Raw genomic sequence first — 18528 nt, 5'->3', positions numbered from 1 at the left:
CGTCGTCTTCGCAAAAAAAACCGAGAAGTGAACCTTCTTTTTGCGGAAGCTGTTGGAGATGAACCGTTGAGCGTGGCCTGGTTCCCGCGCAGTCGTCTTGTTGCCGAATTCCAAAAAATGACTCCTACTGGGTGTAACACTTCCGACGTCACCGCGTGCATTTAGTCACGTTGGCGGAGATATTTCGAAGAGAACGGGCGGATGTTTATAAAAACGAAGTGACGCGCTTCACTGCGAATGCCGTGTAAACAGGACTTCCACGAGCTCCAGAAACGTCTACAATGCCCAAAGCAAATAAAACAATGCTGAATGTTTAATTGCAATTATGTATCAAGTTCTCAAGTTAAAATCTGATAAAAGTACTGTTCGAAAGTTAGTTGGAAATATCGTCCTTAACGACCTGTTCTTAATCGAGTTAGATGGGTGTTCCGACTCGAACTGCAAACTTTTTGTTTAACTGGTTTTAATTTAATACTACACATACACTAAAGCGTGCATAAATGCGGAATTAATCGAATTTTATTGCGTTTGGAGTATAGTTAGATTCGAGTTTAATTTAGCTAAAGTTTTAAATATGTTCCAATAGGTACGGTTTCGGTAAAAAGTTTATTCTTGTCATGCACTGGATGGGTACATACATTCATTTGTGTCGGATATTGAACATGAGAGTTTTTGAATTTCATATCAAAATATTGAATGATATTCGTTCGAACTATTCGAGAAGTTGCGATATATAAATATAAATATGAACGAGCGAGGCACCTTAATTTTACACTGCGTGACATTAAGGCGATTTCTCTTCTGAGCCCGGAGCACCTTTACGAAATACCGATAAATCTACCAGATTGAGATTGTTTTGTATGTTTCGTGTGCAGTATCGGAATTCGGTGGGACGTCAAATTGCAATACCAGAGCAGACGCGTGGTGGCGCTTACATCTCCGGAAGGAATCGCAGTCCGAGGAGTAAAAGCCGTAAGTGCGCGTCCGTTTACTAAAACGGAAGAGCGAGCGCTGCCTCGTCCCAGTTCGTGCTTTTGAGATTGCCCGGGCGCGCCCTCTCGCCCTCACCAAATGACCCGACTACCACCCGGGCTTCTCGCCCCCCGCTCGGCCACCACCGGTGGTGCCCGGAGGACCGTCACTCTAATTGCCTTGTCACGATATCTTCGAGGATTCAAGGACGCGGCGTCGTAAAACGGAAAGAGCCGATACGTCGAGTCGAGCAAACGGTCGACCAAATCGTGGCCCGGCCTTGGGCCCCTCCACGTTTGATGAATTACGACCCTGTATAATACGATCGAGTAATGCCGCCTAATCGCGACGTGCTCCGGCATTTTTCCGAAAAAAAACTTCCCGATTTCGCGGGTCGAAATCGTCACTTGACGCCCTTACGCCGAGAAAAAAAATGGCGTTTCCCACCTTCGAATGGAGGAGCAAATCCTCCTTACAATAAATTATTTCGCGAACGTGCCGAATGTGCGATGGAGGGCACTCACATGTGCCGCTGATAACAGAACGGAAGTTTCGGAAGAATTAAATGCAATTTTTCGCGCTTAGGAAACAAGGCGAGAATATAAATTATAAGAAACTCGAATTTCATTGAGAATTTCTTATGGTCGAAAATTTTCCTTTTCACTTTTCGAGGTTCGGTCCGCGTTTCTTTACCTCCAGCGCGGGGGCTCCGCTAATGGCGCGGCGTCCTCGCGATCCGTGCCGAAAAACGGCCGAGGGCTTCGCCACGCCGATTAGAGAAAATCCACATTTTCTCAAGTTTATAATTATTTTTACATTATTATTATTATTTTTTTTTAACTCAGGCGCGAGCGGAAGGCATTGGAGAAGCGCGTGGAAACCGGACCGATCCGCATCGACCGGGCCACAAATCGAGCACAATTCCTTTCGAACGATCACCGGGTAGGTATCTGTGCCTTTCGTCGGTTTTGTCCCGATATTTCGACTTTGCAACGTTCCTTTTTTTCAGCCCCCTCCCCCCGAACCCCTCGGCCGAGTTCGCCGAGGCAAAGAAAAACAATCCAGGGAAATGTGGCCCCTTTGAGCACTTTGCGGTTTTTACATCCGACGAAATTTAAGCATTTGCTTAAAAGTGTGCTTAGATTGTTTACCACACAAGTTCTTTTATTCATTTTCCCGCACAGGGAGCGCAACATCCTTCGTGCCTCGGCGTCCTCTGGATTCAGTCGCTCTTTATTAGCGATGCAGAATTTATCGAATTAAGCAGAACCAAGATGGATAGGTACTTCCGCGTAACGAGTTCTATTTCGGTTCGGGGTTTATGGGAGTTTTATATTTAGATTCTCCTTTTATTTATGCAAAATAATAGGATCTTCGAGGTTATTCCGCTGCATTATCTGCCACGACGTATTACAAGGTTTATGGCCTCTCAGGATTTGTGGTTTGTGTTTAAGGAACGTTTCGTTCTTAAATTCGGTACTTTTACGAATCCGAGCGCACAGCAGCAGGTATACATGCACCAGGTAAAATGCTTCGCTTCTCTTCTTTTATGATGATTTGCTTCTTTATTCTACCGCATCCGAGCTGGGGACTCTTGTTCAATTTTAACGTCGAGAGTCGCACAGCCGCTGCGGCCCGAGCAGTGTCCCGACTCGGGACGGCGAAAGGATCGACCTAAAATGACTAGACAGCTAATGAAATCTCGCCCATGAAAGAATGGGAAACTTACCATGTTTGCTAATGGAATTGGCACATAATTCAATAACAAATGTCGCGGCGCGAATAACGATTTTGCCACACACACACACACACACACACGCGCGCGGGCCCTGATATGTGTTTACGGCATGATGTATCGTGCCTTTAAGGGACGGTGGGAAAAAGCACTGTTATTGATTTCTGAATTTCTCATAGGCGAATTAATGTTCACTGATTTCCCGTAGGGCTTAAAGAATTTCTTAATATTTGCAGGAAGAAGATGCCTCTGCCCGAAGTCGTCTGCTCGCGAAATTAATAAGCTTGACGTAAACAATAAATTCCATTTATAATCTTTAACATTTCTGACGGTGTGAGTCAGGCCTGGAGAATTGCGATAAAATCCACTTCGAATGCTTCCGAGAGAATTAAATTAATTTTAGCGGTGAATATGCTCTGCTAATGTATTGGAACTGTTCATCGTGATTAATTACTGTTGTGGTTAAATTTTCACTGGCTAATTAACCAAATAATATAATTAAGCCGCTTATTATCCCTCGTGTCAAGTAAATCACGAATAGAAAATTTGTTTCGTTGTGTCCAATTTATATAAATTGCGTTTTAAAGTTCCCTCAGCGAAGCTCTACTCCAAGAAGGGAAGCTCACTTAATCCTCAACACCTTTTATTCGACTAAGTTAACCTGCCTTCTTACAAAGAGCATAATTCGCTCGCTAATTCTAGTTGGGGGAATACTAAAACACACCTGCCAGCGAATTACCTCCGAAACTAAACCGATTGAGACAAAACTTTAAGAGTTTACTGCGGGTGTTTATATGTTCCTCTAAGTTATTGAGGTTGTGCCAGAAGTCACTGTTTATGCAGCTCATTTCTCGAAAACGCAATATGTTCCGGGTGCCTGTAAGTAACGCCTGCCAAAATATTTCGGCATAACTTTCCTGGCAAGTTCTCTAATTGCCCTAATTCAGTTAAGAAAATCTCACCGTGCAGAGGGGCCGTGGAAAAGAAACGCTCGAGTTTCGCCCCACTTAAATAAATGTAAACATGTGAAAGCAGACACTTTGCGCCGAAAGAAAACCCTTATTGAGCTTATTGCCTCGAAGCAGGAGAACGGAATCACTCGGGGAGGGACCAGGGTAGTTAACCGGAAAAAGCTTGTTATACGTCGTGACGACCACCATCCTCGGATCGCGTTCGGCCGCGTTGCTTGTGTGTTTTCCTTCCGTCGAGACACCAGCCGGCGTTTTCTACGTTGTCGACGCCGCGATGTAGATTTCCCGGGATCGAGACAACTCCCCCACAACTTCGTACTCCCCTAGCGATTCCAACGGGGAAAGGTAGTACGATGGTTTGGAGCACGGGAGATTCAGCAACATTTAACGATCCAATCGTTGGGGACTTTAATAATAACTTATTGTTTTTTTTTTTGTCAGTTGTTAGTTGCTTGCACTTTTATCCCGTAAGCTGCGCCCATGTACTTCGACACTCCTTCTGAGAATACCTTCCGGGTGCCAGACCGCGACGCCCGTAAGGCCGCATCCAAGGGTCCTTCGTGGCTGGGAAACGTGCTACCGCTTCCGAGTGGCACCATTGCCGCGATCGGCGGTTCGCCGGGCCTGCGCGGTATTCGCAGGAAAGCGCCTCGTGTAGGTATTCGCCGGATGGCCGCGCCGCGTGCCGCAAATCGCGGCCCGCGAAGGCCCTTGGTGGTGGTGCGCCCCTGGTTGGAATTCCTCGCGTCCGGTACTTGAGGGATGATCGAAGTAATTTCGCCCTCTTTTTTCTTCTCTGCGTCCTGGAGCGGTGTCGGATGTGTCATCCGAATCGTAGCCCGTAACCCGCCCCAACTGAGCGCAATCTCCCTCTTCACACTTGGCCCAACAAGTTCCGTCATTATTAAAACGAGTGAAATTTAATACGGTCCATTTTCGTAAACCAAACTGTCGGTTTCGTTTGTCGGAGGAACCCCTTAACACTAATGATAATTTGAATGAATCTAGGATAATGGAATCTCTATGAGTCTGGAACGTGAATGCGTGTATGAATGAAAGGGTCTTGACTGCTTGTGCCACCGCGAAACCATGGGCGTGCAGCTGATAACGTGAATTTATCCGGAGCACATCGTTAACGCAATGTACCTCCCGTATCACCTCTGTTCTCACGGAACATTCCTCAAATATCACAGAACAATTAAGCTATTTGCTGCATCTAGCCATTATCTATTCGTTCGGTACCGCAAGTTACTGGGTTAAAGGCCTAAGTTCGGTTAAATCTACGAACTGCCCTTAACGAGACGGTAAGCAGTAGCACTTGAGCTACTCGGAACTCCTCGAAAGAGGTATTCCCTCGACGGGAGGCACACAGATTTCCCGTCTGAAGCCGACACGAGAAGGAACCCATAATTAGCGCCCAGCGTTGTCTCGTTCTTGTACCATCGAGAAGTTGAACAGAAGTAGTGTATCCCAATTCGTGGCCAGTTCCCTGCGGTCGCGTTACATTAAGGGCGGCTAGTGATTCAAACGGATCCTAGACCTTTGGTCTAAGCTGACCGCATTTTGATGATTTCGTCGTGGCAGACGAAGGGATGACGTTCCTTAAACGACCCAGTACTCTGACTGCGCTGCGACGTCACCATTAGGTTTTCACGAGAAATCGAATGGGAACAATGCAAGGGGAACAGATCCGTAGGCGTAACACGGGGCGCTTGGTTTCAAGGACGAGTAGGCACATAACGCTCCAGACGGATTTTCCCATTTGGCTCGCGTCGCGAAGCGTTGCGGGCCAATCGCCTTACGCACTCGTGGCGTAAAGCGTGCGAATTGCACGAGCAGTTGTGCGGCAGGCGCAAGTGAAAATCGAATTTCGACTGCAGCTTTCGAAAAATGTCCCTCGCCGCCGATGAACTCCGGGATAAAGCGCAAACGATGGCAAGGGAAAGCGAAACCAAAAATACCAGAAATCGGATAAGCTGGCATGTATGGCGGCAATTTTCTTTGTTCGGAAAATATAAACACGCGGAACACACGAAACCGTTCATGTTTCAAAGTAAACCGATGATTTAGCATTCAAGCGTATTTTCTTTAAAAAGTGCACTTGTTCATTTTCGCATTTCACCCAGAGAGAGAGAGAGAGAGAGCCCGCCTCGCCCCTCCTTTCCCGCGACTTGGGTGTCGGGTTCCTCCGCGCAGGACGCGGGAACGAAGCTCGCGCAGCCTCCGGAAGGTACTGCGTCGTGCGAAAAGTGTCGGCGATTTCCGCACACCCGTGCCGGTGCTCGGGCGAACGATCGCGACACTTTCATTCGTCATTACTTAACTACACACGTGCATCCGAGATCGCTTTTCGTTGATGCAAAATTCAAATCGCTCAAATAGGTTTTACGCTCTGCTGCATTATTTCCCATTTATCTGAGATTAAATCTAACTCATATTAAAGTTAACGAGATTCACTGCAACTTCTGGTGTAGTTTCTAGTGCAGTAGTCCGCCATAAAACTTCTTTCGAAGTGATATCGGCGTGTTATCGTTTCAAATAACTGTTTTGAAGTGTATTCGAACCGCGAAGAGTTTTAAAACCGCACGATTGGAATGCATTAAACATGATCTAAGTTTGATGAAATCGGATTCGCTTATGGCTAAACCTAGAATTTCAATATCCCAAATTGTTTACAGTATGTTACGTGAGATCAATTTATACCAGCTGTGACTCGGATAACATAAAAAGTAGGGTCCTCCGGTTCGGAGGTCTCCCTCCATTAACGTCACCTTATTGGGCACATATAGGTTATTTATTACATGGGACAACGGGGCTTGAAGGCATAAACTTAAAATGCATAGGGATGTTCGATTTTCCATGCAAATTGCTTCCCTCTCGAAGCTGAGGGTGGACAGAATTCTAATTCCGAATTGCGGAAGAGTCTACATTTAATTCGAGTGTGAGCCCGCAAGTTAACAGATATCTTTGATTTAAACCGATACAATTTACTTTGGCTGACGCGAGCAAAGGTCACAGTTATATTTCGCCGGGAATGGTCGGGAAACCGATAGCCATTTGCCATCCAGTGTACAACCCAACGAAAGTTGTTATCTAAAGTAGACCACTCTGAAATTATTTTCCAGGCCATTATTTCAGAGATCGGATAGTTAACGAGAGTCATTACGGCTACCTTCTCGATTTATATTCACGACAATTTAAGGCGGTCAAGCCGGGGTCGCAACGACCGCAGTGATTAGGGCACACAAAGATCCACTTGCCCGGTCCCCTTTTTCCATGTTAAGAGACCCGAAAGTTTTTTATTAATGATTTTTCGAATTGCACTTAAGTCGGGACGTTCGGGTTCGAAACAAACGCGTCCAGTGTCCGGGGGTCCGGCCTGAAACGGTTCACCTCCGTGACGGGGGGTTAAATGCGATCCGAAATTTAAGTTTCTGGTCTGTCACAATCATAAGCTTAACGGTAAGTGGAGGGCAAACTTGCAGCCCGGCCTAAGCACCAAACAAGGTAACTGTTTAATTGAAATGTAGCTTGATTTGATAGGTTTAATGGATTACAGATGTTTTCCAAGTGACCTGAATAATAATCTTCTATAATGGAGCAGTTCATTAAGCAAAGTGGCTTCTCAGACTTTCGTCGTATTTAACACTGATCGTTATCGATCCCAGCAGGCCTACGTTCGTATCGATTCCGGCGTCCCCGCTAAAACGAATTATCTTTCGACTACTTTTGAGAAATGTGGAGAAATCTCCAGATCTTCGGGGCACCGCGGGAAGGTGCAGCGAGTCGTGAACGTGGGGCGTCTATTAGGCGATTTTCTATTTATCATCAAACATCTCGCATTGACAATGGATAGAAGATGAATCTATCTAGGATGCGCCCTTAATATTTTATCGTCCGCTTCGGTTTTTCCGGCGATCGCCCCTTATTTTCGTTGACACTTAATGAACCGATCTAGCGGGGGGGAGGGAACATGCGACGAAGAGACGGACGAGATACCTCGAAACGTTAAAATCATTCACGTCCGAAGTACGATCTGGACACAGAGGGGACGGTGCGACGAAGACGATTTTCCGGCGATTCTTGCGGTCCGGGGGCTGAATTTTAGTCCGTCGCGCCCAGTCGCAGTGCCCGCGAACGCGAAGCGGTTCGGGGACGAGCGGAGCATCTTGCGTGTCGCGGAACGTGACGAAAATCCCGCCTATCGTGAATGTTTGGCGGTTTTTAAGGTCAAATGACACCGTTTCCTTCCATTCGCAGTCATAACGCGACTGGTTACGTTCCGGCATCTCCTGAGTGCGAACATTTCAATTCGCGAACGTCGGCCGCAGTAACTCATATTTACATTTTTCCCCCGTACGCTTCTTTCGTCTCACGGAGATAATCAGGTCATTACAAATCACTTGCACATTTCGCAACGCTCTCAAGTTCTGCGCGACAACTTGAAACGTTTTATGTCCAGCTTCGGGAAATCCAACTTCCCAGTTTTCGTCGGATATACACGATGTAACTTTGATATAAACTCAACTCTTAAAGATAAACTAACCAAGAAAATTCGTCCAGTCATCCTTACATTGTTCCTTGTAAACTGAGGACCCGGAGGAAAGCGAAAAGTCAGTCGAGCGGAGAATCACACATATCCCTGATATTGCCGGAAAGAATGGGAACTTGGGATTGAACTAGGCTTGGAATAATGATTAATGTTGCCGATTGAAGCTGGAAAGCTATTCTGGACGCCACTTCCATGTAATACAATTACTCGTGGATACGTGAAATTGGAGTTCGTGAAGTGGTGTCACTTATAGAGGGAATTTAATAGTAGCGAACAATTTTGCCAGGAAACTAAAAGCAAAATTCTGTTAATGTTTGATACGAAAATGGAGACTGAACTTTACTGCTTCTTATAAGTTAATTAATTAAGATGGATTTGGGAATACTAAAATTCGGTTTGATTACTGCATCGCCGCGCACGCCGCCGGGATGCGTCTCCACTCTCGGCGCGGCGCGGAAGTGCGGAACGAACGTGCGAAAAAGTCGGAAGGTCGCGCCAGGGCTGCGACGAACGTCGCGTTCCTCGCTCGCCGCGCGCTATTCGTCGAATCGTCCGCGTCCCGGCTCAGATTCTGAGAACGCGGCGGACCGTTGAGCGACGCACGAGACAGGCGTCAGCTCATCGGATCGTGTGAAACGAGCAATGTATAAACTGCCGTCGTACGTATTCAAAGTCGGAGTTTGGCCCCCGCACGGAGCCGGTTCTATTAGAACGTGACCAGAAAAATCGTGTGACACAGATAACATAATCTGACACATCCGTATGCGTGACACGGAATTGATAATGTAGATATAATCAACTGTGCCGCCTGCAAAGTCATATTTATGTAAAAAAAAAAAAGCCCGAACGGCCGTGCATAATCAACTTTGATGATTTAATCGATACGTATGGTCTTTTGGCCCCATCGTCCACGCGGACAGCCGAACGATCGATAATTGCTTATTGCCGGCTAATGTGCGTCTTATTTAAATAAGAACCGAAAAGTCCTCGAAATGAGCAGATTTCTTTTGAAAAACCAACGATTATCTAAATAAATCTCGAGTGCTCCAGAAATGAATACTTACTACCAGTCCCTTTCAGTGGAATTGAGCAATAAATCCCCTTGGGGAATTTAAAACCTTTTATGCCTGGAGATTATTTACATAATGAGGTTTTCTTTTAATATTTTGAACAGAGGTAAGTAGTAGAAATTGAGAATTTTCTTGTTTGGCGGCTTGGCGATGGTAATTTCCTCTGCATTAAACGTGTGCGTTGTAACATTTTTTTTTCTTTTAAGTGACTGGAACGACTTGAGACCGCGAGAACGCGACGGGAAACCCCACGATTTTCAAAAAAAAAAAAAAAAAAATTTTTTTTTTTTCGGTGAACCCAGTCCCCGTTATTTCGAGAGCAGAAAATGAAATAATTTATGTGCATAAAGTGAAAATAAAATTTTAAAATCATTTTATTGCGCCCGTAAAATAACCGGGACAGGCCCACGGTACATTACATAATTGATTATTCATTAAGAAACGCATTTATTGCAACAACAAATATAACAATAATAATAACGTGCATTATTTTGTATGTTTAAGCCCAACTGTTATTTTAACATGCATTCCGAACTTGCAGATAGGGAAAATTGCTTTAGATATGGAATACTAATTTGTATTCCCTAAACTTTGTCAATGAGACTTTCGGCAATTTTCGCTCAAAATTACCGAGATAAAATCCAGGGGAAATTCGCAGGGAATAAGTGAAACTTCACACCAATGAACTTTTATAAATTTTAACATGGAACTTCGGAAACTAAAACTTCCGCTCAGACATGTCGCAAGTTCCAAGAACGGCATTGCCAGTATCTTTCGGCCTCCAACGGGGCAGCATGTCGGCGTCAGTTCTTTAAAGTCGTTTTTCGAGTCCGAGCATGAACCACCGACGTGGGCAGACGACCGTCGTTCGTGGAAGAAGCCGCAGGCTTACGGCGTTGCTCTCCACCAAGAACGACCGGCCAAAGGCTCGGAACGACTCCCAAATCTTCCCTTCGAGAGCATTCTTGGACGTGGCGGCTCGTCGAGACGTTATGGCGGCGGTTTCGGAAGCGACGTCCTCGATACAAATCAAATATTACACGAACTTCAAACCTGGAATCGTTTTCTCTGGAGCTAACGAGGCGATAATTACTACGCCCGGCTGAAACATACTTGGAATTGACATGTAAACACTTTTCGTCCAGTTTTGACGTCACTTAAATTGCCCCAGTCTCTACGTGCGCCGCCATGAGACCTCGATCTCCTCACCCTTGAAATTCGATTTCCTTCCGTCTCGCATCACCACGGAATCTTGAGACCTCACCTGCATTAGGGCACAGGTGGTGGGTCGCGAAAAATGCGATGAAAATACGCAGATTTATACAGCGTGTGCAAATTTTTCGAAGCGCGACAGCGTCGAACGGCAACGAATCGACTCAACTGCGGGTCCGACAGTTTTTGAACTGTTTCGTTTCAAATCGGGCTCCGGAACGTCGAATCGATCGGAACGGCACGGGCCGGTTTTCCGTTTCGTCGTCTACGCGAACAATTTTGCCGGTCGGAGAACCGTTAACTGAATACCCGAGTTCCTTTTTGAAAAACGAACGTTTTGCATTTGCATTGCGAACGAGATGCCAAAAATGAATCGTGCCAACGATCCTGCGAGGCCCATCGCGAACTGTTGCAAATAAAGGTAATTTCGAACTAGATTATGGCTACTTTGATGGAGCGTTCCATTAAGTCCCGAAATGAAATATATAGGTAAGGTTAAAAAAAAAAAAAAACGAGAAAGAGGGGTCGGTGATAATTTAACAGGTGACAAGGTGACAAGGGCTTAATTGTTAAGATGGATGATGACGAGCAGTGACCGCAATGCGGTAAATACAGCGCCGGAATTGAAGACAAACCTTAATTCCGTTTTTTTTTTTTTGTTTTTTTTTTGCGCGAGGAAGCTTTTGTTTTCTGTAATTTTTCGAGGGTTCGCAGAAGTTGCATGTGAAATCGGCACAACAGGATTTAAAGTTCGCTCAAATTGCGTAATTAACGAAGCAAGAAGCGGTGGTCAATGAGCCACGTGAGTCGCCGGCACTGCTGTGAGCACGCGAAAGTAGTGTGTCAACGCAGGAATTCCCCCTTTCAACAATTCACAATACTTTCACACAAATTACATTTTTTAATAAAGCGCCTTCGGGGCTTCCGCTTCGAATCGCGGACTTGTAATTTCTATAACAAACGCTTTTACCCTAAAAACCCCAATACAAAAATACATACCCCCGAGCCCCCGCGCGCTTCTCCCCCCGAAAGGAAGGTGAACATTACCGCTGGGAAAATAAATCAATGGCATAAATCCTCCGGTACCCGCGTAATATTTTCTCCGGTTTTGAATCAATCCCCTTGTCGCTCTTTAAAATTGAAACTGAAGTTTGCCACTTTGTAAGCCCTTAAGATGTTCAATTTCCATAATCCTCCAATTCGAAACTCTAACCTATCCCCGGGGATGTAAATTAATCAGTAAATGGATATGTTGGGGCATACAGTTTCTCTCGGAATGCCAACCGCAGGTTTTGTGAGCAACCGAAAATCGAGCCGAAAATACTACTACGGGTGTATTATTAATAGACGTAATTACTAACCTAAAACTTAATAGCTGTTTCCCCAAATCTTCAATGACGCGCCTTTGGGTAGAAGAGATTAAATGTCTTCCGAAGGTTTGAGGCGGGTTTGACCGTTCTTCCTGTTTGGGGGGGCAAAGGCGATGACGGGGAGCAGTGAGTCCGTCCGACAGAAACGCCTCTAGATGAGAAATCTAAAGGACCTTCCGCGTTGAAAAGAAGCTATGATTCCTTGACAAGTGAGAAGAGGAATTTCGGAATGTTTCACACGTTTCGCGTGCTCATCCCCCGTACATTCATGTCAACTGCTAATTTTCGCCTTTCCAACGATACTTCCCAGGTTTTCCTCAAAGCCTTTGATAAAGGGCGTGTATCGTCCTCATTTCGCCTCCACTGAGAATACCGTGGGCTTCCGCCTCTCCGACAGGCCTCGCCGGTGTGTGGGGCACTAATTATCATTTTTTTTTTTTTTTTTTCTTTTTTCGAAGCACCAAGATTTAATAACTCGCATTTCTCCCAGCAACATATTGTATAAACTGTCCAGATATTCCTCCAGTTGCAACGCAAACGGTCAGTCAAATTGAAAAACAATCAATTAAATTCGAACATGTACGAAGTTTAAAGCGGAAAAAGAATCCTACAGTTTCTGATGAAATTAAGCTGAACTTTTTGTTAACATTTCAAGAGAATCCCAGTAGTTCAACTTGCCAAATTGTTCGTAACAAGAATACCACACGGGAGACTGTTTTGGCATGCCTCGTTGCTGATTTTAGCAAAAGCATCGTTTCAATTGCCCGGAAGGTTAAAATCATATTGTTCGCGAGACCAAGACCCGAACCTCCTCCCTGCAATGGAAAATTATCGCATATTTCCATCATCTTACCCGGCGGAAGTCCTACTTGTGGCAGACGTTTGCGTTTTCTCAAAATGCAGGCTACAGGACCGTTCGCCGTATTCTTCCCCTTGATCGGTCAAATACGCGGCGTTGCAAGTTAGATTCGTATTGTTTACGTCACGATTGATCGCCGCGTCTCGCCCTATTGCTAATCAAGAATTTAAAAATAGCCGGCGAGCTCCTTGATGAGACGGGCGCCTCCCCCTAAACGCCCACGAGAACGTGGACAAAAACCGATGGCCCGAAAAGCGCTTTTGGACAAAACCGTGTCAAAAATGTTAATTCCTCAACGCGAGATTTGTCATCTGAGCAAAAAGCCGAAACCAAATTATTTAACATCAAATGACTACATTAATTGTGCCACAAAAAGGGGAGAGCTTGTGTTAATAAAGTAATGAAAAATTTACATTTTCGGGTAGGTTAACGAACGAGCGTATCAGATAACTGCTGAGACGTTATCCAGTTAGTAGACGCGCTAAAAATGGAGATGAAACAGAAAGCCTTAACGACAGCCTAGAAAAACGTAATATTATTTAATGTGAAGTGCGAAATTCCACGGAATGAGTTACACATAATAAGCGCCCCGTTCGCGGCAGTTAGAATCTCACGACGGACATCGATTTTGTGCACATTTTTGAAGCATGTGCGAATGCTTGCAACGCTTTTATGAGCATCGTTTTAAACGAAACGGAAAAGTCACGTTTTCTTGGGAAACTGGAAAGATCGCGAAGAACCGACCGACGATTCGCCTCCAACGTGCGTGGCGAAGCCGAAGTTGCCGGTACCGTCAGCGCCACGAAACGTACCACTTGACGCGGCCGTGAAGCGGAACCGTCAGAGGGGCAGGAGCGAAGCCGCTGCAAAAGCGACGAGGTCGAGGTGGATCTTCGCCGAAAATAATTACTTGATCACACCATCGATCGCCAATGGACGATCGACTTAGTAATTGAATTTCGTTAATCATAAACTTTCCCCACTTCGACCGTATCGAGAATTCGACGCGAATTGACGTAATCTCCCCAAAAACCGATCGTCCAATCGTCGACCGATGGCCGTGGGTGAATCCCAAGGCCGACCTTTAACGTTGGGAGTCACGATTTTTTGTGATAAAACGACTCGAAATGCAATAAACTAAAAAGGAACGAAATATTGGTCCAACGCATTGGCACGCCTGACGGACTACTTCACACGGAGTGCTACACGCTCGCGTCTCCGCCACTGGCGAATGGTCGAGGCTGATCATTTTTTATGTTACACCCACCGATGTTTTAAACTCAATTGCGAAATTCGTTAAACAAACTTAGAGCCATTTGGAAGTGAAAATTATAAATTTCAACGTTCTGTACCTCGAACCTGGAGGGCAATTAGACATTCGCTCATGTAAACTTCATTTTTCAGGTCAGTCACTGGCGCCCACGGCCAGTAGCTGGGAGAACAGCTCTGACACACCCTGTATGTGCAAGTTATCAGACGTTGCGGGGAAAGCCTTTAATTGTGTTTCGGCGAGAATGTGCGCTAGATGAAGGTAATCAAACACTTAGTGTCTTAAATTCGTCCACGAAATCCAAACACGAACAATGTTTCCTACGTATCCAACTTACAACATACATCCATCAAACAGTCAGGAAACTGAGAATACTGGGAACGAACCTTCCCCGCTATACATCACTTTCGTGCATAATATATTACTACATTTTATTTAAAAGTTGCGAATTCGCCCTTATGTATCATCAAATGCTTGTCATGATTTTCTTCAGGAAGCTTGAAAGAAACTTTTTCGTATCTCCCTATATCACGTCATATCTTAACCACTTTTTAATGCCTCGCGATGGGGAGGTTCTCCAGATGATTTATGGATACTCTTTATATTATTTTTTAAGCCAAGAGGTCTGTTTGCGGCATGAGTATTGAGTGCTCGGTCACGTGTTTGATTTGTTTTTGATTGATCGATTGGCACTTTAAAGGTGCGACACATTTTATAACGGCCCATTTCTTTCTGAGCGTACGGAATTGTCGGGCGACGTAATGGAAATTCGGCGATGAGGCGTCCGCCACGCGCCTACGCGCAACGAATCCGTACAATAGCGCGTAGATAATTGGCGCGTGCTTCATACGCCGCGCGTTCCTTTTGCCGCGCGTACGTTCGTCGAGTAGAAAAGTCGGTTCGTATCGCCTCTTAGCTGTCCAACGCATCGCCCCCCTTTAAACGGAAAGAGGACTCGATCGAATAAATACTTGAAAGTGTATAATTTTTTTCTAGGCCTTCCGCCCTCCTCTTTCGTCCACACGTGAGGTAACAAAGCTTGAATAATGTCCTAGTTAGAGCCCTGATAAAAGTCCATTAATTTAAATCTCTGCAGATTTGCCAGAATTTAAGGGCGTCGGCATCAAGATCTCTGCGCGAATTTTCCATTTAGGCCCAATTAAAAAAATGGGTCGATCATTCCCAGATCAAAAATGAACGCAATTATGAACTTCAATTTTCGAGGTATTGAGCGTTCCATTTTGATTTTGATCAATAGAGCGAGAGTTTCCTTAATCGGAACCGGCGACCGAACGAGCCTAAATATTTCTCTTGTAGGGAGTGAGCTTGGTGTGGGTCGAGGCAACGGCCGCCGCGACAGACTACACAATACGCGAATTTAATTCCGGTTAGAAAACGAGATTGTAGTTTGTAGCGTAAACTTAAGTGGGGATCGAACGAGGAATTAACGTGCTCTGCAGCGCGTCTCATATCGCACACCACACAATTACGATCGTCTCTTGTCCGCGTTCGACCTGATGGTTCCGAACGCACGTTTAACGCCAAAAGGGCCTCAGGTTCTCGAGCAGTTGTGCTCAGCAGAGGCGCACCACCAAAGGGAGACGACTTTCGATGCGGCGTTGCGAGGTCGTCGCTATTTTCCGAGATTTCGCGGAACGCGCAATCATCGCGCCGACCTCCTCGCAACTTTGCCACCAGAGACGTTAATCCGCATTCGAATGTCTCTATTTGCACTCAATCACACACTCGAGCTCGGCTGATGGCAATAAAAATCTTATCTTCGAATATCGGCAATATATTCTTGGCTTGTGGGCTCAAAATCGTGATATTTCAGCGATAAATCAACGATGTTAATTTATGTTATCGTTTCGGAGGTTTCACGGTAAACGCCACAATATAAGACAAGATAAGCAACGCAATTTACAATTCTATTAGTTATCATTGTGATGTATATATATATATTGTTATTGCCATCCATTGTTGTAGGCTGTAAGGCGTTAATTACTCATTACATTCGGAATTTTTCCTCGCCCCCTCCCGCTTCCCGTCTTCCCACCACGTCCTACTTCCCTAAATTCAGTGGCGCGCAGTCCGCCAAACGAACTAATTTCCGAAGGGAGGCGATGCGCTTCGCCTTAAAATATTGTTTTTTCAAAGGAAGATGCATTATTTCTCAAAGAAAATGGACTTCGCTAACTCGATAGATGCCGAAGTCTCTGTCCGATTTAATCGATGATCCGAGATAGGAGAAAACTGAAATGTGCCGCAAATAATGCAGTAGATGTAGTCCATCTGTTCATTGAAGTGCCAGACACTCGGTGAATAATTAAAGGCCGATGTCCATGAAGAAAGAAAGGACTTTTCGAAAATGGACCGGATCCTCTTTTGGTTAATATCTCTCATGTGAACAGGCACCGTATGAAGGTTTTCCTTGGCGTTTACTTTGGTCGTCTCGTGCAATATACACTTCGCCACGTAATATATGGGCATTATCCGACGAAAAATTCAAGTAAAACGCAGTGTTGGAGGACGGGAAATGTCCCGGCTAAAAAATCTGTTTCGGGCGCGGCAAATTCTTTATGGTGTTTATGGAAGTGCCGGGAAGGAATTCCGGAGTGCCAGCTCCGACTTGGGCAAACGTCGCGGACCAACGGTAAAAATGGCAATTAAGCAATCCGGAAGTGTTCCCTCCGTGGAAGTGGGAGATTTTCCATCGCTTCAAAGTCGGCGGAGGGATAAACCTCAATCTCGAACTAATTTTGTGCCATTATTGATTTCGAGACGATAAAGTGCGTTTCCGAATTCTAGGTACTTTAATTAATATAGGGAAATTTATTATAGTTTCGAGCCATAATATTGCAGTCGGCAGGTATTGATTGCAGGGACTCTTTAAATGCACATTATGATTTCAATTTAAAGTACTCCGAAATGCATTTTATGTTTACTAGTGTATTTCGGCATGAAATCGGTGAGAGTGCTGAACAGCGCCCGCTAATTATCAATGCACGTAACGACGGACAGATTCGTGGGATTAGAAGTTTTAGGTGTTCCGGTTGTACCGTGTCCTGTTATTATATCGTCCCGCACTCGTTATCTTAGTGCCGGGAAAACCCGTGAAATTGGCGATCCGGAGCAGCGTTGCGTCGATACGATGCAAAAATTCACCCTTTCATCCCGTTTCAATACACCATAGATAATGGGTTTCCAACCGACCCAACTGTTAAACAGCGTTAATGTAGTTATCAAAATGTGCCCAGCTTTCGAAATTATCATATGAATGCTTTTATCTAGAAACTGCACATTTCCCGTTTGCCAAATTTCAACCCGCGATTGCTCTTATTCCGCCTGCCAACGTTGATGTTACGTCAACCCGGTAATTGCACCAATTTAAGCCTTAAAATCATATGCGCACATATCTCCACTTGCAGGCCTCCACTCACCGAATATTGTCATACTAAATACAAGAATCAGGCACTGTCTCACTGAAACTCCCATGTCCAGTTGGGGCTGGTAACAAATTTCAACTAACCAAAACATCCACTCACTTAACGCGGTCATAAATCGGTGTTCGCAGCCACGTTATGGCACCACCACGGAATTCCACATTTTCAAGGGTGTTTTAGGTACAAAGCGAGATTAGCGAGGGCGAGTTTAGCGCCAAATTCTCAAACCGCTCCGACGCTGAAGGTTCGCGCGCGGAAACTGAATGAGATGTGCGTCGGGGCGCGCTACCGAACCAGACGACGGCGACGCCACTCCCACGAGCACGGATTGCCTTGCCCCATGATGTTGTGCATCCAAGTTTTTCAAGATTATTTGAGATTTTTTTGCACTTCTCACAATCGATATTAGAACTGCCGTAAATTCCGCGGGGGCGTCTCTTATTTCTTATCAAGAGAACGTTGAGAAGGTAATAAAGAAATAACGTGTGCTTTTAGAGCGAGCTGAATGGACAAGTCCCTGAAAGGGCAACTGCACCTCCGATATTTTATGAAAGCGAATGGTTCTGGTTTCTTTTGGGCCGAGGCTGGCACGGTGACAGCGAGAGCCGAGGCTCCGGGGGCCGCACATGCCATTTACGTGAAGTTGACTAATCCTGACAGTGGCGAGGACGACAAACTCGCCCGCGGCCTTCTCGGCGGCAGCTCTGCCCCGTGGCGTACCCGCCGCTGCCTCACTTCCGTTTCAAGGTTCGATAATTTACAAAAATTATTTCGTCCATTACGCCCCTGCGTTTCGTTTGTGCGGGGTAATTTTTCAAATTGTGGCCAACGCTCCGAGCACACCACACACCCCCGGGCATTGGCATAATGTTTTCTTACAAATGTATGACTAGCAGTGGCGCGCTCCCTTGTCAGAGCTTCGGCGGACTCTCGCAACGTCCGAATGACGCACAGGGCTGGCGCTATCGAATGTGCAATAGGGGCATTTGCACAAGCTGACACATCCAGGGGACAGCAAGTGGCCACGGGCGGGCGGAAAATTGTTACATCTTTTGATCTTTTTGGAAAGTAAAA

At 45.5% G+C, this 18528-nt stretch overlaps 1 protein-coding gene across 2 annotated transcripts in view; it reads right to left on the bottom strand.

Moving 5' to 3' along the window:
• Positions 1 to 17708, bottom strand: part of LOC136342502 (uncharacterized) — a 35761-nt gene extending 18053 nt beyond the window's left edge. The window contains exons 1-2 of one of the 2 annotated variants that reach the window (XM_066288374.1): positions 2702 to 3011; positions 2493 to 2646 (exon numbers count right to left, since the gene is read on the bottom strand). In XM_066288374.1, the coding sequence (XP_066144471.1) occupies positions 2493 to 2646; positions 2702 to 2704 (157 nt within the window). In that variant the 5' untranslated portion in view covers positions 2705 to 3011. Of the gene's footprint in view, positions 1 to 2492; positions 2647 to 2701; positions 3012 to 17451 lie in introns of those variants that run through there. The other variant, XM_066288375.1, reaches the window with a different exon arrangement.
• Positions 17709 to 18528: the final 820 nt, after the last annotated feature.

This window comes from Euwallacea fornicatus, chromosome 12 (genome assembly GCF_040115645.1).
Source record: "Euwallacea fornicatus isolate EFF26 chromosome 12, ASM4011564v1, whole genome shotgun sequence".
Lineage (NCBI taxonomy): Eukaryota > Metazoa > Arthropoda > Insecta > Coleoptera > Curculionidae > Euwallacea > Euwallacea fornicatus.
Note: the sequence above shows the minus strand (reverse complement) of the source record. Positions and strands in the feature narration are given on the sequence as shown.